At 44.4% G+C, this 24209-nt stretch overlaps 1 protein-coding gene across 3 annotated transcripts in view; it reads right to left on the bottom strand.

Moving 5' to 3' along the window:
- The window catches only part of MEIOB (meiosis specific with OB-fold), a 38880-nt gene extending 15029 nt beyond the window's left edge, over nucleotides 1-23851 (bottom strand). Inside the window, exons 1-9 of one of the 3 annotated variants that reach the window (XM_016929181.4) lie at nucleotides 23623-23851; nucleotides 17772-17849; nucleotides 15451-15508; nucleotides 11625-11756; nucleotides 10030-10102; nucleotides 7363-7558; nucleotides 3724-3824; nucleotides 2843-2895; nucleotides 2662-2757 (exon numbers count right to left, since the gene is read on the bottom strand). In XM_016929181.4, coding sequence (XP_016784670.2) covers nucleotides 2662-2757; nucleotides 2843-2895; nucleotides 3724-3824; nucleotides 7363-7558; nucleotides 10030-10102; nucleotides 11625-11756; nucleotides 15451-15508; nucleotides 17772-17840 — 778 coding nt within the window. In that variant the 5' untranslated portion in view covers nucleotides 17841-17849; nucleotides 23623-23851. The remainder of the gene's footprint in view (nucleotides 1-2661; nucleotides 2758-2842; nucleotides 2896-3723; nucleotides 3825-7362; nucleotides 7559-10029; nucleotides 10103-11624; nucleotides 11757-15450; nucleotides 15509-17771; nucleotides 17850-23622) is intronic. The other 2 variants (XM_016929182.3, XM_024350050.2) reach the window with 2 other exon arrangements.
- Between the last annotated feature and the right edge of the window lie 358 nt (nucleotides 23852-24209).

Genomic DNA, 24209 nt, shown 5'->3' with positions numbered 1-24209 from the left:
AGGCTTCATGGATTTGGGGTCCAGGAATATGACAGTTTATGCAAATTCTACACATGGGAATAGCACTACTCTGGGGAGAGGGTCATAAGCTCCCATCAGATAGGCAAAAGGTATATAAGATGCTCAGGCAGGGCACGGTGGCTCAGGCCTGTAATCCCAGCACTTTGGGAGGCCAAGACCAGTGGATCACTTGAGCCCAGCAGTTTGAGACCAGCCTGAGAAACACTGCAAAACCGCATCTCTACAAAAAGTACAAAAATTAGGCCAGGCACAGTGGCTCACACCTGTAATCCCAACACTTTGGGAGGCCAAGGCAGGTGGATCACGAGGTCAAGAGATCAAGACCATCCTGGCCAACATGGTGAAACCCCGTCTCTACTAAAAAATACAAAAAAATTAGCTGGCTGTGGTGGCGGGCGCCTGTAGTCCCAGCTACTTGGGCGGCTGAGGCAGGAGAATGGCGTGAACCCAGGAGGCGGAGCTTGCAGTGAGCCGAGATCGCACCACTGCACTCCAGCCTGGGCAACAGAGTGAGACGGTCTCAAAAAAAAAAAAATTAATTAAATTAAAATAAATAAACCATACATAGTACCTCCCTCCAGGAAAGAAAAAACTGAAGAGTGTCACGCTGTTGTCCTGAGTGTTGATAATAGACTATCGTGTGTTACCATCAATTTCCAACAGAGCAGTCAGAGCAAACCTCTCAGAGCCAAGTCAGATGCTGTCACCGCTCTGCTCCAAACCCCAGCCTGCTACCCCATGCAGAGCAGAAGCCAGTGCACTCTAACAGCCTCCGAGGCCTTCTTCCTGGGTGCCCCATCTCTTCTCAGAACAGCTCCTGCTGGCCTTGAACTCCTGGGCTCCAGCCACACCAGCCCCTGGGCGTTCCTCCCACACATAGGCACAGGGCTTTCCCTTGGTTATCCCTTTAGCCTCCTCATCAAGTCTTTGCTCAAACGTCACTCTCCCATGCGGCGTGCCTGACCACCTTGTGGCTCTCTAGGTCCTCCTGACTCTGTTCCACCTGTTCTCCTTAAATATTTCATAATTCACGGACATATTATCTTCATTATTTATTCTCTGTCTCTCCCTGCTGGAGGGTAAACTCCATGAGGGTGGAAATATTTATCCATTTTGTCGTTGCACCCCAGAACAGCACCCAACATACAGCACATGCTCAGTAAATTAGTTCAGTGAAGAGCAATTCGGGGCATGCACATCTCCTCCCATGGTGCTGCCTTCAAGGAGACAACATCCATGTGTTGGATGTGCAAGATTCAGAGTACTCATATAAAAACCAGAGTCTCAATATTTTACACCATTCCTCATAGTAATTCTATCTTTTAAAAATGCTGATAATGGTTTGGTCAAAAGCACACATTGCTTTATAATTCTGTCACTGCTGATGCTTTGTTACAGACCAGCAGAGTGAGCGTATGTTTTAAATGATACACTACATACTATACTCATAGCTTCATGAGATGGCGAAGGATTGATTACTCCATTTCTTTGGCAGTACTGGCTTGACAGTTATGTCTGCACTATAAAGCACCCTGGGAATGCTCACAGGCACTAATCCCTCATCTCCCCAGTCTGGCTCCCTTGATTTCATGCTGTAGTAAACTGTAACTCCTTCAACAACCACTCCAGGGGATCGTCTGGGCATTTAATGTGCAGTTATGAGCTAATGATACTACACAGAGAGTACTGTGTGCACGCGTATGCATGTGTTATCAATGTCCTAGCAGTAAAAGTTATTTGAATGTAGCAAAACTGAATTTACCTATTAGTCAATAATTTAGCATCCAAGCAATAAAATCGATCTCTCAAAAATTATCACAATGAATTATACTTTAAAATTAATCTGGTTTTTCACTTTTTTTTTTTTTTTTTTTTTTTTTTTTGAGACGGAGTCTGGCTCTGTCGCCAGGCTGGAGTGCAGTGGTGCAATCTCGGCTCACTGCAACCTCCAACTCCTGGGTTGAAGTGATTCTCCTGCCTTAGCTTCCCGAGTAGCTGGGACTACAGGCGCACACTTTTACGCTCGGCTAATTTTTCTATTTTTAGTAGAAACAGGGTTTCACCATGTTGGCCAGGATGGTCTCAATCTCTTGACTTTGTGAGCAGCCTGCCTTGGCCTCCCAAAGTGCTGGGATTACAGGTGTGAGCCACCGCACCAGCCTTGTTTTTTTTTTAAGACGGGGTCTTGCTCTTGTGGCCTAGGCTGGAGTACAATGGCGCAATTTCAGCTCACTGCAATTTCCGCCTCCTGGGTTCAAGTGATTCTCCTGCCTCAGTCTCCCGAGTAGCTGGGATTACAGGCGCCCACCACCAAGCCCAGCTAATTTTTATATTTTTAGTAGAGACTGGGTTTCACCATGTTGGCCAGTCTGGTCTTGAACTCCTGACCTCAGGTGATCCACCTGCCTTGGCCTCCCAAAGTGCTGGGATTACAGGCATGAGCCACCGCGTCCGGCCTCACATTTCTTTAGTAAAGATATCAAAGTTCATTGTAAGTTTTTAAAAAAGTTATATAAAGCAATTTTTACTTCTAATTTGAATTAAATCCAGGCTGAATTTTCATTCTTAAATATACTGTATAAATATTGAAATGTGTTCAGTCATTTCCAAAGGGATAAAAGGTTTCACAAAGTTTTTTACCTGGATTAGTTGTAATAATGGTTTTTGAGATTACAGTTGCTGTCATGCAGTTCCGAAATTTGTCAAAATTTATTCTTACATCTGAGGCAAATATTACTGTTTGGGAAAAAAGCCATTTAAAATTATTACATGGGAGGATATAAAATGACAAATATTGGACACAATCATTGAATGATAATACCTGTTTCTCGTGGCATCCAGCTCTGTGCAAGTAGAATGGATTCATTATCCCAACTGCATTTGTTTAAAAAGAAGTAATACAAATTGAATACACTAGAAAAAACTGATAGTGACATATTATTTACAACAATAAAAGAAAGCTTCAGTGGCTGGGGTCAGCCATCCCCAAGGTGGTCAAAGACCTCCCAGTCTTAAGGATGCCAGCTTCCTCCTAGGGAGAATTTAACATCTCCATGAGAGAACATTCCTTCAACACACACTCTCCTCTAGTAATACTCTGCTCTGCCAATTCTTTATTTATTTTTCCAACACTTAATCACTCCAGGCTAGTTAGAACTAAAGCCTGAAGACTTTAAACTCACACTTTCAGACCATGAAGGTGAGTGTCCCCCAGTGGATAAACTGCTCAGGGGCCTTGATGGGTTGAAGACATTTTTGAAATCAGTTCCTTTGGTACCCAGGCATCAGAGGTCTAGACAATGCCTTGTTGTACCTGGCAGTGCTTCAGGGTGCAGTCCCCACCCTGGCCCACGTGCCCCTGTGTCCTGCCCTGCTCCAGGACACTTCCCAGGAAGCACAGAGGGAAACTCTGGCTTGTTCCATGGGACCTAATAAAACATCATTTGTTATACGACAGAATTCAATAATAAAACTGGGCACGGTGGAGTCCTCCTAAGCAATTCCATGCCATCTAAAGACCTCATTTTAAGGTGGTGTCCATAACAACTCAACATTCAAGAGTGAGATTTATTTTTTAAAATATCATTCATCTCCTATCATTATCCTCTCTTGATATGAAGTCCATCATATTTTTGATAAAATGAAAATGTCCTGGTGATAACAACAGGGATTTCACAGTTTGGAACAGACGTCGGTGTTTACCATGTCATCGCAAAAGAAGACTCTGTTTCATCATAGAGTCTAACTTCACACCTCTGGCCTTTTCTCCGGTCTGAAGTTGTAAAGTATTTTGGCTCTCCAACCTTAGAAATGGAAATAAATCATTACTCTTCACCTGTATGTAGAAGTACTTAAGTATTTGTTGATGAAAATACTCAAATGTTCCCCTTTTAAACACCAAATTAGAAATATTAAACTAGCAAGAACCAGTAATATATAGTTGATTATTTTAAAGCATCTTCTATCTCTAAACTACATGTACATAACTGAAGTTGTAAGTCACACAACACTTTTAAGAGACACAGGGAGACAGGTGCTTGAAGTAGAGACTGAAAGTCTTTTTAACATGTCACAACAAAGCTCCACGACAGGCCCCTCTGGGGCATCTACGTGGACTCCTCGAGGGCAGGGACTGTGTTTCCAGCACCTGTGTATCCCCACGGCTCAGCGTGGAACTCATATGACTGAATGGACTCAGGCTCTCTGGGGCTCAGCATCTCCGTCTTAGTGAACATCAAATATAGCATATCTGTGGTATAAAAAGTGTCCACAGGAAACAAACAAATATAGGATATGTCCTTTGCCTTCTCCACAGGGCACCATGGTGAGAGCCACATGCAAGATACACAGGAAATTTTGACACTGTCCAATTCTGTCCATTGTGGGGTGAGATGATCAAAGAAGTGGAAATGCTCTTGCCCATTAAAGCAAGTTAAAAAAAAAAAAAGAAGAGTTGAAACTAGGACCCTTCTCTCCACCTAGTGGCTTCTCATGTGGGAACGGCAGGCACCTCTGAGAGATGCACAGCAGCAGGCCCAGCATGGACAGTCACTGGCCGCCCCCACCTCTGCCACCACTGCATCTGTGGTGCCCAGAGAAAGGGACCTAGAAAGGACAGCCAGAGGCTGAGAGGTCAGCCTAACATCTGGGGTTGGAGAGGTGGAGAACACTGTATTAAAAAGGAGTTTTAAAGTGAAACGCCAGTGGGGGTGAGAGGAAGAAACAACAGGTTAAATGAAAGTGTGAAGAGTGGCCGGGCTCGGTGGCTCACGCCTGTAATCCCAGCACTTTGGGAGGCCGAGGTGGGTGAATCACGAGGTCAGGAGTTCGAGACTAGCCTGGCCAATATGGTGAAACCTTGTCTCTACTAAAAATACAAAAATTAGCTGGGCATGGTGGTGCACGCCTGTAGTCCTGGCTACTCGGGAGGCTGAGGCAGGAGAATTGCTTGAACCCGGGAGGTGGAGGTTGCAGTGAGCCAAGATCACGCCACTGCACTCTGCACTCCAGCCTGGGTGACAGAGCAGGACTCCATCTCAAAAAAAAAAAAAAAAAAAAAAAGTATGAAGAAAAGAAAATGTAAGAGGGCTGAAAGCCAAAGGGGAGATGAAAGGCATGAGAAGAAGTGACGTGACATATGAAAGGTTCCAGACTCACTGAGGGGGTGGGAAAGCTGCCGCAGTTTCCTGCTTACACTACTATATTCATTCAGGGTTGTAGACAATTCTTACTTCATTATAAATGTAATAGCATTGTCTAGAATTTGGGGAAATCGCAAACAATTGAGCACTCCTTTGAACAACTGAATAGGATTGAACATAAACTGCCTACAAAGTGACTTCTCCTGCTTTTCAAGATGATCATATAGCGGGCTTATTCCTTCTCCCTAAAGTATACAGATGCTCCCCAGGTGGCAGGCATGTCCTCCACAGCCAGGGCCCTGCAATCTGAAAGGGTCACGTTCTCTCAGTCACCATTTAATATGACAAGCAATTCACATTTACTTACATGAACTATCATAAGCATGTGTGTTTTTTCCTTTTTTTTTTTTGTCTCTTGACTATCATCCCTCTCTATATTAAGAAATTACTCTTGCCTCTTTATTTATTTATTTATCAACCCAGAATCTCGCTCTGTCACCCAGGCTGGAGTGCAGTGGTGCCATCTCAGCTCATTGCAACCTCTGTCTCCTGGGTTCAAGTAATTCTCCTGCCTCAGCCTCCTGAGTAGCTGGGACTACAGGTACCTGCCACCATGCCCAGCTAATTTTTTTTTTTTTGAGACGAAGTCTTGTTCTGTCGCCCAGACTGGAGGGCAGTGGTACGATCTCGGCTCACTGCAACCTCCACCTTCCAGGTTCAAGTGATTCTCCTGACTCAGCCTCCCGAGTAGCTGGGACTGCAGGAACCTGTCACCATGCCCAGCTAATTTTTTTTTTTTTTTTTTTTGAGCCGGAGTCTCGCTCTGTCGCCCAGGCTGGAGTGCAGTGGCGCAATCTTGGCTCACTGCAAGCTCTGCCTCCCGGGTTCACACCATTCTCCTGCCTCAGCCTCCTGAGTAGCTGGGACTACAGGCGCCCACCACCTCGCCTGGCTAATTTTTTGTATTTTTAGTAGAGACGGGGTTTCACCGTGTTAGCCAGGATGGTCTCGATCTCCTGACCTCGTGATCCTCCCGCCTCAGCCACCCAAAGTGCTGGGATTACAGGCGTGAGCCACCGCACCAGGCCACCCAGCTAATTTTTGTATTTTTAGTGGCGATGGTGTTTCACCATATTGGCCAGGCTGGTCTCGAACTCCTGACCTTGTGATCCACCCACCTCAGCCTCCCAAAGTGCTAGGATTACAGGCATGAGCCACCATGCCAGGACTTTTTTTTTTTTTTTTTTTGAGGCAGGGTCTCCCTCTATTGCCCAGGCTGGAGTACAGTGGCATGATTTTGGCTCACTGCAACCTCAACCTCCCAGGCTCAGGTGATCCTCCCACTTCAGCCTCCCAAGCAGCTGAGATTACAGGTACACACCACCGCATCCGGCTAATTTTTGTATTTTTTGTAGAGATGGAGTTTCACCATGTTGCCCAGGCTGGTCTTAAACTGGGCTCAAGTGATCCATCTGCCTTGGTCTCCCAAAGTGCTAGGATCACAGGTGTAAGCCACTGTGCCTGGACTAATTTTCATGTACTTTATTTTGTGAAACTTTACTGTTGAGGTCTACATCTCAATCTCTGTCTTGTGGCTCTGGTCTGTCCAACTACAGAGCTCAGAACTTGCTACAGTAATTCAGACAGACGCTGATGCACCAGAAGGGAACACCCCCCTGGTGCCCCATGGAGTGCCATCCTCCCGTGCACCTCACCAGCATGGTCCCACTCCACCTATTAGACCATGGAGCCCTACAGCAGGGCAGTGTGTATTCCCACTCTCTCCCTGGTTGCTGGGCAGCTCTGAGCACAAAGGCACAGAACTGATCCCTTAACTTATTCAACTACGCCCCTTCAAGGAAGGTCATGGAGATTTTCGAGTCAATAAGCTTACCCTTTCCATTTACATCTTTGTTTAAGCAATGTATAAAAAGTTATCCTATAGTTAGCAGATCATTTATGAGCAGAGTGGAACACTGCATTTAGCATTCAAATACAATTTTATTTTACTACTCATCCACAGATAAAAAGCTAGTTTTCCTTTAATGAGAAGTGTTACTGTTTTCTTAATTCAGCATACTACCAAGATAGAGAAGAAAAGTTACCCCAGCTGATCGTGACCACTCCATCCCAAACACAGAACAAGTGACTGCACCTCCCCTGCCAAAATGCACTTGGCTTTGTCAGGGTTTTAACTTACCGACTTCACAGCTGCAAGCACGTTAATAATCCTCCCATTAAGACTGTGTCCATTTGCAACAATGTCACCCAGTGAATAATAATCATGAGACTCTTTAACAGGTAAATGTATCAAAGAAAGTAACTTTGTGTCCACTTCATAACTGGAACAAACTTTTACTGTTGAGTGATTCTCACTGAGCAACAGTTTACAGTTGCTAAATTGCAAAAACACAAGAAAGTTATTTGAAAGTGATCTTTGGATAGAAAAATATTTCCAGGTCCACATTTAAACTACATTTTTCATTGAAATTTAGACAATACTAATATATACTTTTTACTCTTAGAAACATTGAATAATACAGCAAAACATTTTTTGTTTACAGTGCACTTTCATTAAGGAAATGTTTTGAGAATTGATTTGTGTCGGGGTTCTAAGCATACCATTTGTCTGATCTTGCCCAAGACTCTGCGCTTGTTTCCTTCTCCAAAAAAATAGGACCATAAAAGCGCTCTGAAACTTTCAGAGGTATACAAACCCAAGGACTGGTTGTTTCTCTCTCTTATGGACCTGGCTGTTCTGCCTTAGTGCCTCAGGTCACGGACTGTGTTTTTCCTACCCCTGCTGAGCTCTGCATGGAGCAGACGCAGAACACTGGCACAGTGAGCCCGAACTGAGGAGCTCTCCCTCCTGCACCGAGTCCCTCCTGGCCCTTGGACTCTGTGCCCCAGCAGTCCTCTAACCCAGCCCCACCTCCTCCCCACTGCTCGGCCTCACTTACCTACCTCATCACTTCTCTCCCAAGCCACTGCCTTGCTCTCCTAACTAAGCTTCATTCCCCTACAGTCCATCCTCCATAAGCAAAGTGATCTTCCTAAACCACAAATATGAAAATATTATTTCCCAGCTCAAAGACCGTCATTGTGGCTACCAGTCACAAAGGAAATAACTCGGTATGAAAGCAAAGCTGTCTGTAAAATATCTCTGCTTCCACCTTAAGCTTCTCCTCCTGCCCATGCCCTGCATTCCAGCCGTATCAGACTATTACATTACGAAATTGGTATTTCTAGATGAAAAATAGTAAAACATCAGCAGTTTCATATGGCTCAACCTAATATTAACTGTTCTGGAAAAGACAGGAGGTTTCCTGTTTCTTCCCTCTACCAAGAATGTTCTCTCCATCTAACCATCCATCCATCACTTCCATGAATACTGAGAATCTGTTATATACCAGACCCTATGCTAGGCACAAGGGATATGGTGGTGAAGAAGGCAGACAAGACCTTTGATCTCATGAGGCTCACATATGTGAGGGGGAGACCCAAGAACAATGAATCAAACAATCTCAGACGGTGACTTGGGTTATGGTGACAAAAGCCAGGGCAAAATCCCAGTAATTGACCATTAGCGCTACCACAAACAGAGTAGATGGGGAAGGTTGAAGAAGATGACATTTAAGCTGTGAGTCAATAACCCAAAGAAGCAAACAGTCAAACAGATGGGAGAATGTTCTATGCAGAGAGAGAATAGAAAATACAAAAGTTTGGCCAGGCGCGGTGGCTCACGCCTGTAATCCCAGCCCTTTGGGAGGCCGAGGCGGGTGGATCACTTGAGGTCAGGAGTTCGACACCAGCCTGGCCAACATAGTGAAACCCCACCTCTACTAAAAATACAAAAATTAGCTGGGTGTGGGGCGTGTGCCTGTAATCACAGCTACTTGGGAGGCTGAGGTGGGAGAATGGTTTGAACCCAGGAGTTAGAGGTTACAGTGAGCCGAGATCGTGCCACTGCCCTCCAGCCTGGGCAACAGAGTGGGACTCTGTCTCAGTAAAAAATAAAAAATAAAAATAAAAGGAAATACAAAAGTTCTTAGTGCAGAATGAGTTCACGGTGTTCATGAAATATAAAGAAATTCACTGTGGCTACAGAGAAATGAGGCTTGAGAGTCTGGCATGAGATGAGGTCAGAAAAGAAGGTGGGAACGGGTCACAGTTGATGCGAGTGTAAATGCCGTAGACTGCCGTGCCCACCAAGAGCCCTTTACAGGCTGGTACAGGGCACAGCTACATCCTTCTCTCCAGAACTGCCAGACCCGCCTTTGAGCTGATGCCCCGCCCCATCCTGGGGATTTGGGGAGTGGATGGACTACAGCCAGGGCACTACTCTAAGGGACCACTCCCACTCCAGAGCTCCCTCCCGGCTCCAGCTGAGGCTCCAGGTGAACCCACTTCTCTGCTCAGCTGCTTCCTGGTCTATCCTCGCAGGGTTCCCCTGAGAGCTCACCCTCAACCAACCACTCCCACAAGAGTCCTCCTCTCAAGCTCTGCTTCGAAGGAATCTGCCCTAAGATGGTAAGCCTGTGAGTAGAAGGATACCTTGACATGAAAAAAGACAGATGTAATTTCCAAAGTTTATCTTTTCTCCTCATTCAGTTTTAACATGACAAAGTCAAATTTTTGTAAATCTAAGAATGAGAATCAAAGTACTAAAACCAAAGCCATTTTTCATGTGACTCTGTATCAAAGTAAATTATGTCATAATCAAAGATGAATTTTGTAAGAGAAAATTAAACTCCTCATTTTTATTGAAATAGAAACAGAACACTTTTAGTAAGATCTCTGCTAATCTGATACAACATTATTAGTAATGATCATTCTGGCACAATCTCTATGCTAGACAGATGCTTACCTAGGAGTTGCAGGGCTGAATTTTTCTTCTCTTTCTATTTCCTTTCTTTGGATCAGAGGATTTTCAATTATCACTAAAACAGAGGGCAAAGTATGATGATATTACAAAACAGTAACAAGATAAACACTAACATCCTAAATAACATCCTGTTTAATTTATGATCATCATCGACTCTAGGCTTTAAAAATTTCTCACCTCATTCATCTTCTCCATCATCAACATATAACATATTTTGATACTGAGATGTCAAAATTGAAATCTTTATCTCCATATGTAACTAATATTCCAGCATTTATTCAAGGGATGTCTATAGCTATACTGGGCCCTAAGAAGTTTGTGAAGCTTTCTGCCTTCATAGTCCATATGTTCAATGACCCTATTATTCAACTAGAGAGATACCATACATTGTCCTGAAAGTTAACAATACAAGGCAATATATGATTAGGTTCTAAATAACTGGTATGGGGAGTTGGCTGCTTGAGACCACAGTATGAAAGAGGAGTGTTTTCATTACCTGCATTACTTTTTTCTCTTTTCCTATCGTGAAGAACTAGTATACATGCTTTCTTGTTCCTTTTATGAGGCTAGGGCTCATAAAAGTTATCTGTTGAGTGACTAAGTTCCACACGTTATACTAGGTACACCATCTCATTTAATATTTACAAGAACCTAATGAGGTATTATTTCATAGTTGAGACCCAACAAGATTAAGAAATTTTCTCAAAGCCATAATGTAAGTAAATGTTGGAACTGGGATTTGAATCTAGACCTCTGTGTTTTCAAAGTCTCCTGTTCTTTCTACTATATGAGGCTGTTCTGTCAAAGAGATACTGGGGTGAATAGATGTAAAAGATTTGGTATTTCAACTAAAAGTAAAGTTCCTTAAAATCCCATTAACAATTTAAATATCAGTTTTTATCAAAATCTATTCAGTGGTCAAATGTCAACTTTTATAAAAATATATTCAGTGGCCGTATTATATGTCTATAGAAAGATAACCAATTGTAACAATAATATGGGTTGATGCAAATTGAAATATGTAATAAACCAAAGACAGTAAGGTTATCTAGTAAAAATATAACTATCACGTTTGTATGCTTCAAGTAACATTCTGAATACCTTGCATTGCAGTCTTTTTTTTTTTTTTTTTTTTTTTTTTTTGAGACAGGGTCTTACTCTGTGACCCAGGCTGGAGTGCAGAGATACGATGTTGGCTCGCTGCAACCTCCACCTCCAGGGCTCAAGCCATCCTCCTGCTTCAGGCTCCTTAGTAGCTGGTACTACAGGCCCACGCCACCATACCCAGCTAATTTTTTGTATTTTTTGTAGAAATGGGGTTTTGCCATGTTGCTCAGGCTGGTCTCGAACTCCTGAACTCACGCAATCCACCCCCCCTCAGCCTCCCAAAGTGTTGGGATTACAGGCATGAGCCACCGTGCCCCACTGCATTATACTCTTAACACTTGATTTTTTCTGATAAAGTTCTTGAGAATTATGAACTGTGTCTCATTTCAACTCCTTCAGTATAGTTACCATAAACATACCACAGGAATAACACTATGATGGAAAAAGTTTAAGAATCAATGCCAACTTACCACAGTCACCAACCCTAAAGCTGTCAGAAAGAGACTTGATGTAATCTTCATTGCCCCAGGAAGCTGCATTTACAAAATGTGCTGGTGAATCCCGAATGGTGAAGCTGAAAGTGTACCTTTCTGATCCAATATCTAAGGGAAAACCAATGCTTTTATTTTTCAAATGAAGAGTTTCAATCGCTTCTCTGCCTTTTGATAAGTGTTACATGAAAAGTTTCATTTCAATTATAAACAAATGATTATTTGTTTAATCAAATAACTATTGATTATGATAATAAAAATACTCAAATGCATAGTACAAAATGTTCTTTCAGATGTATATTCTATAACATGCTTCTATGAATTTCAAACTGAAGTGGTAACAGGTTGCCCCCTTGCTCCCTTCCCTGGTGATCTGTGTATTTGGAGGGAAAAACATGTAAACTTCAGCCATCCAGGTATTACTTTAGGTTCTTGTTTTCTTTCTTACTGTTGTTTCAACCTAAGTCATAATTAAGATCTAAATAGTTATTTCAGTCCCAGCTACTTAGGAGGATGAAGCAGAACGACTGCTTAAGCCCAAAAGTTCAAGGCTTAAGCCCAAAAGTTCAAGGCTTCAGCAAACTGTGATTGCCCCACTGCTCTCCAGCCTGGGCAACAGAGCAAGACCCCGTCCCAAAAATAAAAATAGGCCGGGCGCGATGGCTCACGCCTGTAATCCTAACACTTTGGGAGGCCGAGGCAGGTGGATCACCTGAGGTCAGTTCAAGACCAGCATGGCCAACATGGTGAAATCCTGTCTCTGCTAAAAATACAAAACTTAGCCAGGCATGGTGGTGCGCGCCTGTAATCCCAGCTACTCGGGAGGCTGAGGCGGGAGAATCGCCTGAACCCAGGAGGCGGAGGTTGCAGTGAGCCGAGATCCAGCCTGGGTGACAAGAGAAAAACTCTTGTCTCAAAAATAAATAAATAAATAAATAAATAAATAAATAATAAAATAAAAATAAAAATTGGCCAGGCACAACAGCTTACCCCTGTGATCCCAGGACTTTGGGAGGTGAGGTAGGAGAATCACTTGAGGCCTGGAGTTCAAAACCAGCCTGGGCAACATAGAAGGACACCATCTCTACAGAAAATTTTAAAATTAGTGGTGGCACTCATCTTTAGTCTCAGCTACTTGGGAGGCTGAGGAGGAAAGGTTGCTTGAGCCCAGTTTAAGTGTGCAGTGAGCTTTGAATGCACCACTGCACTCCAGCTTGGGAAGAATGAGTTCAGGGTGTTTATGAAATGTCCACCCAGGCTGGAGTTCAGTGACGCGATCTCTTGGCTCACTGCAACCCCTGCCTCCCAGCAGCTGGGACTCAGCTTCCTGAGCAGCTGGGGCTACAGGCGCACACCACCATGCCAGGCTAATTTTTGTATTTTTTTTTTTTTTTTTTTAGTAAAAACGGGTTTCGTTTTTGTTTGTTTTTGAGACGGAGTTTCGCTCTTGTTACCCAGGCTGGAGTGCAATGGCGCGATCTCAGCTCACAGCAACCTCTGCCTCCCGGGTTCAAGCAATGCTCCTGCCTCACCCTCCCAAGTAGCTGGGATTACAGGCACCTGCCACCATGCCCAGCTAATTTTGTACTTTTAGTAGAGACGGGGTTTCACCATGTTGGCCATGCTGGTCTCGAACTCCTGACCTCGTGATCCGCCTGCCTCAGTCTCCCAAAGTGCTGGCATGAGCCACCGTACCTGGCGAGACAAGGTTTTTTAGTAGAGGTGGGGAAGAACAGAGTGAGACCCTGTCTCTAAAAAAAATAAAATAAATTTTAAAAATAATTAAAATAAGTTATTTCAAAACAAATTATGTGCTACTTAATGAGGACCACTAGGGGTCAGCAAATACTTTTTTTCCAAAATAGAAATTTCATATTGGTTTTGCTAATTAAAAATTACAACCTGGCTGGGTGCAGTTGCTCCTGCCTATAATCCCAGCACCTTGGGAGGCCAAGGGGGTAAGATTGCTTCAGCCAAGGAGTTCGAGACTGGGCAACAAAGTGAGACCCTCTGTCTCTACAAAAACTCCAAAAATTATTCAGGCATGGTAGCATGTACCTGTCCGGGCTACATGCAAGGCTGAGGCAGGAAGACCACTTGAGCCCAGGGTTGAGGCTGCAGTGACCTGTATTCACATTGCTGCACTCCAGGCTGAGTGACAGAGCGAGACCCTATCTCAAATTTTAAAAAAAATTAATATAACCTAATATACATGTAAATTATAGACATATTCTGAACTATCTATTAGTGTCTACCTCTGGGGAGAGGACTAGGTTGGCACGAGTGAGGAGCTGAAAGGGGGAATTTCACTTTTCAAATCTATGACCTTTGGTACTGCTGGAATTTTTGATAAAAATATAATGTTATATGTACAATGTTTTAAGTCAGTAAGCATACTTCCGCCAAAAAAGGAATACCACAGATGTCATCATAAAAAGAAGTCAAACAACACAGAAGTTTTTCTCCTTCCCTCACAGTCTGATAGGTGAAAAACTGTGAATTTCTTTTTTTTTTTTTTTTTTTTTTTTTTGAGACGGAATTTCGCTCTTGCTGCCCAGGCTGGAGTGCAATGGCGTGATCTCGGCTCACTGCAACCTGCGCCTCCCAGGTTCAAGCGATTCTCCTGCCTCAGCCTCCCGAGTAGCTGGGAATACAAGTGCCTGCCACCATGCCTGACTAATTTTGTATTTTTAGTAGAGAGGGGGTTTCTACATGTTGGTCAGGCTGGTCCTAAACTCCTGACCTCAGGTGATCCGCCCACCTCAGCCTCCCAAAGTGCTGGGATCATAGGCGTGACCACTGTGCCTGGCGAAAAACCGTATATTTCATTTTTATAATTTTAGCAAGTATTTTAATAACTACTTTTTTCTAATTCACACATTTTAAGTGATGCCTTCTGAAATTTGGTAAAAAGATATATAGACTTCCTCACACTATTTATTTAGTATTTCTGATCTAATTAGTTAAGATGAAATAAAGTGCAGGCACAAATGATATGGGTACCAGATGACAGCTTGGTTATTTACCTTAAAGATAAAAGCATCATGCCTGTAATCTCATCACTCTAGGAGGATGAGGCAGGATGATCACTTGAGCCCAGGAGTTTGAGACCAGCCTGGGCAACAGAGCAAGACTCTGTCTCTACAAATTTTTGTTTTTTTTAAATCAACCAGGGACTGGGCATGGTGGCTCACACCTGTAATTCCAGCACTTTGGGAGGCCGAGGCAGGGAGATCACTTGAGGTCAGGAGTTCAAGACCAGCCTGGCCAAAATGGTGAAACCCCATCTCTACTAAAAATACAAAAATTAGCTGGGCATGATGGCATGTGCCTGTAATTCCAGCTACTCGGGAGGTTGAAGCAGGAGAATCGATTGAACCCCGGAGGCAGAGGTTGCAGTGAGTCGAGATCGTGCCATTGCACTCCAGCCTGAGTGACACAGCGAGACTCCATCTCAAAAAAAAAAAAGAGAGAACACATGTGCTCAAATATACATATATACACACACATACACACACGTGTGCACGCACACATACACACATGCACACACATACACACGTGTGTGTATACACGTATACATATATACACATATATGTGTATATATACATATATATAGAGAGAGAGGGAGAATGTGGGAGGGAGGGAGAGAGCCTTGAATCAGGTACTTGACCATCCAATAGAGAGCATGACCATTGCTCTTAAGGAGTTAAACAGGCATAGAAAAATTAATCACTTAAATATACTTTGTTGTAGTCATAAGCCAAAGTTGATGAAAAATGAAACAAAGAGTTAAACAGAACTCAGCTTTTTCTGTCTGGAAAGCCTTTGACATCTGTTTTCCCAATAACTATACCGATAACTTTCTGAAAAACAAAAAGGTCACAGAAGACCAATATTAAACACAGATGTACTTGATAAATTTAATTTCATGGGCTTGTTATACTTTACTGGCTCTAACAAACATTTCTGACTAGGAACCATTTAAATGTATTTATTCCAGGCAAACATCTAAAAGAAGTTCATAAATGTTCAATTCCACAAGGAATAGTATAAAGTAATCCAAAAGTTAACTACTATTACAAATATAATCATTTAATACTTAGCATATTTCTACTTTATTTTCAATCACTAGATGGAGCACAATAACTGCCCTATGCTATCAATCCTTACTGAATTCATCCAAAGCACATGTATAATGCAATTTAATTTGCCACAGTCTTCAAAGCTTTCCTTTATATAGGGTTTTCTAACAATCCACATAAAATCACTTAGCTTCTTAATCCAAACATGCTGGACAGTAATATAAATTAGACTGTAACAAAACTTATATTTTGCTGCTAATAAATCTAAATTCTAAAGTCCTAGATCTTAAACCTTAGAGATATTAACATCTCCTCAAAATGTTTAATGTTCTCTTTAGTGACTACTGAAGAAAAAATTTAAATGTGTTTTCAGAAATAAAAATGGGCCGGGTGTAGTGGCTCACACGTGTAATCCCAGCACTTTGGGAGGCTGAGGCGGGTGGGTCACCTGAGGTCATGAGTTTGAGACCAGTCTGACCAACATGGTGAAACTCCATCTCTACTAAAAATACAAAAAATCAGCCAGGTGTGGTGGTGGGTGCCTGTAATCCCAGCTACTCGCGAGGCTGAGGCAGGAGAATCGCTTGTACCCAGAGGCAGAGGTTGCAGTGAGCTAAGGTCCCACTATTGCACTTCAGCCTGGGCAATAGAGCAGGACTCCATCTCAAAAAATAAAAATAAAAATAAAAAAATAAAAAATAAAAATGAATACCTTTTCTGAAAGGAAAAAAACTAAACTTCTTTTGCTAATTGCAGCAACTGATTTTAACCTTACAATAATCTTGACATTTAAATTACAATCAGGCTTTTAAGACTCCTACATTCTAGCTGAGCTATTAGCTAGCCTTATTGCTTATTTAGACACATTGATATTATTTCTTCAATTCCTTATACATGCAGATCTCACTGAATTTTGTTGGAAAATCCAACTAATGGAAATGTTGAGTAAAACTTTCTATCTGAAGAGACCATTATTAGCAAATAGTTTACCTTTCAAGAAAAACTATAACAATTGTTATTTTTTAATATTTTTAAATTTTAAATTATTAAAGTTATATGTAAATGTATCCCATTGTAAGAAATCTAGTTTGCAAAAGCAAAATATAAATAGCAGACTGCTCAGGGGCAGGAAAGGTAAGGGTGTGTGGTGGCTGCTTTACAATAAGTTCTTTAACTTATAAGATGATTCCACCTAGTTTTCTTTTAAGTAAGTAACAGTCGAGGTGTGTTCAAAATCATTGCATTCCCCTGTAACTCCTACTCAAAAAGTCAACTTTCACATAATCATTTTAGAAAACACACCTGTTACAAACCTATATCATAAAAGCAGCATAATGTCAAGTACTTAGACCATAAATTGGATAATTTGGTCAGAAAATTGCTACTGCTGAACAAAATGGTTTAATTTTTTTTTTTTTTTTTTTTTTGAGAAGAGTTTCGCTCTTGTTGCACAGGCTGGAGTGCAATGGTGCGATCTCGGCTCACTGAGACCACCTTCTGGCTTCAAGCGATTCTCCTGCCTCAGCCTCCTGAGTAGCTGGGATTACAGGCATGAGCCACCACGCTCAGCTAATTTTGTATTTTTAGTAGAGATGGGGTTTCTCCATGTTGATCAGGCTGGTCTCAAACTCCCAACCTCAGGTGATCCAGCTGCCTCGGCCTCCCAAAGTGCTGGGATTACAGACATGAGCCACCGTGCCTGGCCTGGTTTAATTTTACAATGCTAAATTTGAGCATTTATTAAATTTTTCACTTTATAAAATATTAAGTAAAATAATACATCTATTGATCATTTTGAACAATTACTAGTCATATCTACAATCATATCTTCTACTCTACACACAAATAAAGATTAATTTTCATCTAGGTGGCATAAATACAAAGTAATTTAGGTATAATTAATATCTAACAATTATACCAATGCAATGAGTATCTATATACTTGCCAATTATAAAAGCATGTGTTGAATGAATCAATAACATTGATGTAATGTTATCACATAAAATGTCATTAGTAAGCAAATCACCACATTATTGAAACCTACCAGATTAGCCATATTTGGCTGCAGATCTGAAAGGGTGGTGAAAATCCTCGTTGCAAAGGAGTTTGCCATTTGTTTAATCTGCATTTTAGAAAATATAATTTAGATATTTAAATTGAATAAATGAAATAAATCATTTAAAAAATTCCAAGAGTTTAAAATCTTATTTAGGGCCGGACATGGTGGCTCATACCTGTAATCCCAGCACTTTGGGAGGCTGAAGTGGGTAGATCACCTGAGGTCAGGAGTTCAAGACCAGCCTGGCCATCATGGCGAAACCTCACGTGGTAGCGGGCACCAGTAATCCCAGCTACTTGGGAGGCTGAGGCAGGAAGAAGTGCTTGAACCTGGGAGGCAGAGGTTGCACTGAGCCGAGATCGCACTACTGCACTCCAGCCTGGGCAACAGAGCAAGACTCTGTCTCAAAAATAAATAAAACAAAACAAAATAAAATAAAATAAAATAAAATATTATTGGCCAGGCGCGGTGGCTCATTCCTATAATCCCAGCACTTTTGGAGGCCGAGGAGGGCGGATCACGGGGTCAGGAGATCGAGACCATCCCGGCTAACATGGTGAAACCCCGTCTCTACTAAAAATACAAAAAATTAGCTGGGCGTGGTGGCAGGCACCTGTAGTCCCAGCTACTCGGGAGGCTAAGGCAGGAGAATGGCGTGAACCCGGGAGTCGGAGCTTGCAGTGAGCTGAGATGGCGCCACTGCACTCCAGCCTGGATGACAGAGCGAGACTCCATCTCAAAAAATAAATAAATAAAATAAAATAAAATATTATTTAGGAAAAACTGGATAGTTTACTGCTTTGGAAAATTTTTATTATAATGGTAAAATGTAAATTAATACCGATTAAACCTACAGAAAACATGTTCAGAATGTCCTTTTATAATTTTGAATGATATAGCTATTGTAGGTTTCAATTTTTAACTTTCATTTCTAAAACCATGTAAAATTTAGTAGTTTTTGAGCACCATGTAAATTTAGTTTTATTTTATTTTTTAATTTTTTTTAACTTTTTTTTTTTTTTGAGACATCAGTCTCACTCTGTGTCCCAGGCTGGAGTGCAGTGGCACAATCTCAGTTCACCGCAACGTCCGCCTCCCAGGCTCAAGCGATTCTTCTGCCTCAGCCTCCCAAATAGCTGGGATTACAGGCGCCTGCCACCATGCCCAGCCAATTTTTGTATTTTTAGTAGAGACGGGGTTTCACCATGTTGGCCAGGCTGGTCTCGAACTCCTGATCTCGAGTGATCCGCCCGCCCCCAAAGTGCTGGGATTACAGGTGTGAGCCACCAAGCCCAGCCAAATTTAGAGTTTTACATGCAAGATGATTCAATGGGACATTTTTTTTTGAGATGGAGTTTCACTCTGTTGCCTAGGCTGGAGTGCAGTGGTGCAATCTCAGCTCACTGCAAGCTCCACCTCCTGGGTTCACGCCATTCTCCCACCTCAGCCTCCCGAGTAGCTGGGATTACAGGCGCCTGCCACCACGCCTGGCTAATTTTGTTTTTGCATTTTTAGTAGAGATGGGGTTTCACCGTGTTAGCCAGGATGGTCTCCATCTCCTGACCTCGTGATCCGCCCACCTCGGCCTTCCAAAGTGCTGGGATTACAGGCATGAGCCACCACGCCCGGCCTCAGTGGGACATTTAAGGATTTAAATATATATTAGCATCAAGCTTACCTCAAAAAATACAGCAAAAATCTACTGTAAACACCTCAAATTGAGCATTTGATTATACTGTGTAAAGGGAAAAGTAGTGATTTTTTTTTTTTTGAGACGGAGTCTCGCTCTGTCGCCCAGGATGGAGTGCAGTGGCACGATCTCAGCTCACTGCAACCTCTGCCTCCCAGGTTCAAGCGATTCTCCTGCCTCAGCCTCCCGAGTAGCTAGTACTACAGGCATGTGCCACCACGCCCAGCTAATTTTTTTGTATTTTTAGTAGAGATGGGGTTTCACTGTGTTAGCCAGGATGGTCTCGATCTCCTGACCTGACGATCCACCCGCCTCGGCCTCCCAAAGTGCTGGGATTACAGGCGTGAGCCACTGAGCCCAGCCCGGGAAAAGTATTGATTTTAAACACACCTCTACATAGTAAAACTCCATGAGGGCAGAGGTGGCATCTTACATATTTTTATGTATGTATTTCATAACTGAAAACCATAAATATCAGATGAACGAAATGGTGGTTTGTCCCTCAATATCATCACTCTAAAAGGTTCTATTGTAGAAAAATTGTAAGCTACACCAAAGAAATTGACTTCACTTTATAATCCAGGGCCTCTTTAACTCTGGGAATGCCCACACCCACCCGCTCCAGTTCAAGGACGTGTCTCATGACACCTGAATTTCAGGCAGCCTGTGGAGTTAGTCAAATATGATTTTGAATTGCAGCACCACTAGTTTGTAGTCGTGTGTTTTAACATTACTAAACATTAATTTCCTCATCCTTAAATTGTGGATAACATCCACCTGGCAGTGAAAAGTAGAAACAGTGTATACAAGATGCCTGGATGTACACAGGCTCACAATCAATGATGGCACTGCTTGTCAATATTATCCAATGCACCAGTTTTTGTATTCAAGGCCTTTCAGTGCCAGAAGAAACATTTGGGAATTAAGCTGTGTCAAGTTTTTCATTCATTCTTTGGCCTGGTCTGATGTGGCTCACAATGCAATGTCACTATCTAAAACACTTGCCGAACTGTGACAAATTCATTCACTCATCCAACCATTCAACTAATATTTATTTACAGCCCAAATTGCCAGACATGTGAGTCGAGAGGATGAGTCAGACATTTGACTCAGTGGCTGAATATTCTGTACAAACACAACTACCTACACACCAAGCGATTTCTCCACATTTTTACCCCTTAGCATCTCTTGGTGGGACATGGTATCCTATTATCTCTCTGAATTCCCTTATTTGTCTGCTACCGTTAGAGGTATATGGTAATAGACATTAGTGTCTGCCCACAAAAAATATGACTTGCTTCTCTACCTGGCCACTTTAACAGATACAAAATTAACATGAACTAAAGAGCTCAATCTGAGAATTCAGAGATGACTTCATTCAACAACTACTGTCTCTTTTACCCTACAATTTTGTTTTGTTTTGTTTTTTGTTGTTTTTTGAGACAGAGTCTTGCTCTGTCGCCCAGGCTGGAGTGCAGTGGCGCAATCTCGGCTCACTACAAGCTCCGCCTCCCGGGATCACGCCATTCTCCTGCCTCAGCCTCCCGAGTAGCTGGGACTACAGGCGCCCGCCGCCACGCCCGGCTAATCTTTTGTATTTTTAGTAGAGACGGGGTTTCACCGTGTTAGCCAGGATGGTCTCGATCTCCTGACCTTGTGATCCACCCGCCTCGGCCTCCCAAAGTGCTGGGATTACAGGCGTGAGCCACCGCGCCCAGCTCTTCTTTTTTTTTTTTTTTTTTTTTTTTTTTTTTTGACAGAGTCTTGCTCCGTTGCCCAGACCGGAGTGCAATCGTGCGATCTTGGTTCACTGCAACCTCCACCTCCCAGGTTCTAGCGAGTCTCCTGGTTCAGCCTCCACAGTAGCTGGGATTACAGAAGCCTGCTACCACACCTGGCTAATTTTTGAATTTTTTGTAGAGATGGGGTTGGGCAGATCGCGAGGTCAGGAATTTGAGACCAGCTTGGCCAACATGGTGAAACCCCGTCTATACTAAAAATACAAAAAAATTAGCCAGGTATGGTGGCGCACGCCTCTAATCCCTGCTACTTGGGAGGCTGAGGCAGGGGAATCCTTGAACCAGGGAGGAGGAGGTTGCAGTGAGCAAAGACTGCACCACTGCACTCCAGCCTGGGCAAAAGGGCGAGACTCTGTCTCAAAAAAAAAAAACAAACGAACAAACAAAAAACCCTTCCCATTGCACCTTGACTCAAATCCAGACTCCTTGCGGCAGCGTGCCATGCCCAGCTGACCTGGCCTCTGCCCTGAGAACCGCTCTCCGGTACCCTGGCTGCATTTCCTCAGCCTGGGCCTCGGGCCTTTGCAGATGCAGCGCCTCTTTCTCGAGCATCCCCGTCTTCCCAGGACAGGCTCTCCTCAGGTCTCTAGTAGAGGCCTTTCCTGCCACCCTGCCTTATGCAGTCGTGCCTCTGAACTCCCCTGGGGACACTGCTAGTTGCCTGCTGTGTTGTCTTTCTCCTTCATGACACGGTAGTTCGTCAGGACAGAGCCACGCCCTCACTGCACCCCACAGTGACCACGCAGTTCAGGGCCTCACAGGCAGCAGCTGCCGGGTATGTGCTCAGTAAATGAATACATGAGCCCTTTTAAAAGCGATCTAATTTGTAAACTGAGGATAATATTGCTACAATTAGCCTTTTGGAGACACAGAATTGTAGTTAACAGCTAATTTTACATTTATAACATGCACTGAAGTTATGGGAACAAGTGTGATTTCTATCTTGCTATTGTAGACAAATGAAGAAGTTTCCAGGGAGCTCAGTGATGAGGTTCCCATGATTTCCCATGATTTTTTTTTTTTTTGAGACAGGATCTCGCTCTGTTGCCCAGGCTGGAGTGCAACGGCACGATCTTGGCTCACTGCAACCTCTGCATCCCGGGTTCAAGTGATTCTCCTGCCTCAGCCTCCCAAGTAGCTGGAATTACAGGGGCACCACCACCAAGCTCGGCTAATTTTTGTTTTTTGTTTGTTTGTTTTTGTTTTTGTTTTTAAGTAGAGACAGGGTTTCAGCATGTTGGCCAGGCTGGTCTCCAACTCCTGACCTCAGGTGATCTTCCCGCCTCGGCCTCCCAAAGCACTGGGGTGACCGGCACGAGCCACTGCACCCAGCAGACATCTGCACTTTTTTTTTTTTTCTGTCGCGGGGGCTGAAGTGCAGTGGCGTGATCTCGGCTCACTGCAACCTCCGCTTCCTGGGTTCAAGCAATTCTCCAGTCTCAGCCTCCCGAGTAGCTGGGATTACAGGCGCCCGCCACCACGCCTGGCTAATTTTTGTATTTTTTGTAGAGATGGGGTTTCACAATGTTGGCCAGGCTGGTCTCATCGGCCTCCCAAAGCTGAGGTAATCCCAAAGGATTACAGGGGTGAGCCACCGTGCCCGGCCTTTTTTTTTTTTTTTTTTTTTTTTTTTGTGAGATGGAGTCTCGCTCTGTCTCCCAGGCTGGAGTGCAGTGGCGAGATCTCGGTTCACCGCAACCTCCGCCTCCCGGTTCAAGCGATTTTCCTGCCTCAACCTCCCTAAGTAGCTGGGATTACAGGCGCGCGCCACCACGCCCGGCTAATTTTGTATTTTTAGGAGAGACGGGGTTTCTCCATGTTGGTCAGGCTGGTCTCGAACTTCTGACCTCAGGTGATCCGCCCACCTCGGCCTCCCAAAGTGCTGGGAAAACAGGCGTGAGCCACCACTGCACTTTTTAACTGCCAGGTCGGGGCTTGGAAAACTCAAAGTAGGACCCACATGTCCGCCGCTCTCAGCTCCGGGAGGAGCTTTCCCGCGTATCCTCCTCCGGCACCAGCCGCGAGAAGCCCCGGGAGGGCCAAAGCTCGGGGGCCGCGGGAGGCGCTGGGAGGGCGGGCGGCGCCACAAGACAACTTGCCCCCGCCAACCCCGCGGTGAGCCGAGGATGCGACCACGACCGGACTCCGCGTAGGGCGCAGGCACGTACCCCACACGCTGCGCGGCTCCGCCCGCTCCCCTCCCGGCACGCGCGCGCCCGCCGCTCCCACAGGGCCTCCGCCAGCCGAACGCCGGGCCCTGACCCGCGCGGGCTCCCTTCCTCGGACGCCGCCCCACAGCTGGAGGCCTGGCCCGCGTCGCCACCTGGCCGTCCACGCCGCTGCTTACCCGAGGCTGGCCCGCCGGCTGCTCCCCGGGCCTGCACAGCTGCAGCCGCGGCCTCGCGGACCTGGCCCGCCCGACCCCCGGGTCGCCCGCGCTTCGCGGCTTCTCCACAGGACGCTCGGGCCACAGCCTCGTGCAGGTGCGACGGCCACGCGACCGTTAGCGCGAGGCCCCGCCCCGTCCTCAGCGACTCCGCCCCCACCGCTCACTGGCTCCGCCCCCACCGCTCACTGGCTCCGCCCCCAACGCGCTCAGACTCAGCCCTCGGGGGAGGGGAGGGGAGCCCGGTTCCCGTTTCTTCCTTCTTGGGAGTTAGAGGGGCAAGACAGCCGCAGGCGCGGGGAGGGGTCTCCGTGCGCTCTCACAGCCGCGTGTGGCTCTGTGGTCGCTGGATTCCAAAAGACGGTGCGCCGGAAAAAAATAAACATATCTATCTATCTATATTATGAAGGGCGGGCGCGGTGGCTCACGCGTGTAATCCCAGCACTTTGGGAGGCAGAGACGGGCGGATCACCTGAGCTCAGGAGTTCAAGACCAGCCTGGCCAACATGGTGAAACCCCGTCTTTACTAAAAATACGAAAATTAGCCA

The sequence above is a fragment of the Pan troglodytes genome, chromosome 18, assembly GCF_028858775.2.
Source record: "Pan troglodytes isolate AG18354 chromosome 18, NHGRI_mPanTro3-v2.0_pri, whole genome shotgun sequence".
NCBI classification, from domain to species: Eukaryota; Metazoa; Chordata; class Mammalia; order Primates; family Hominidae; genus Pan; species Pan troglodytes.
Note: the sequence above shows the minus strand (reverse complement) of the source record. Positions and strands in the feature narration are given on the sequence as shown.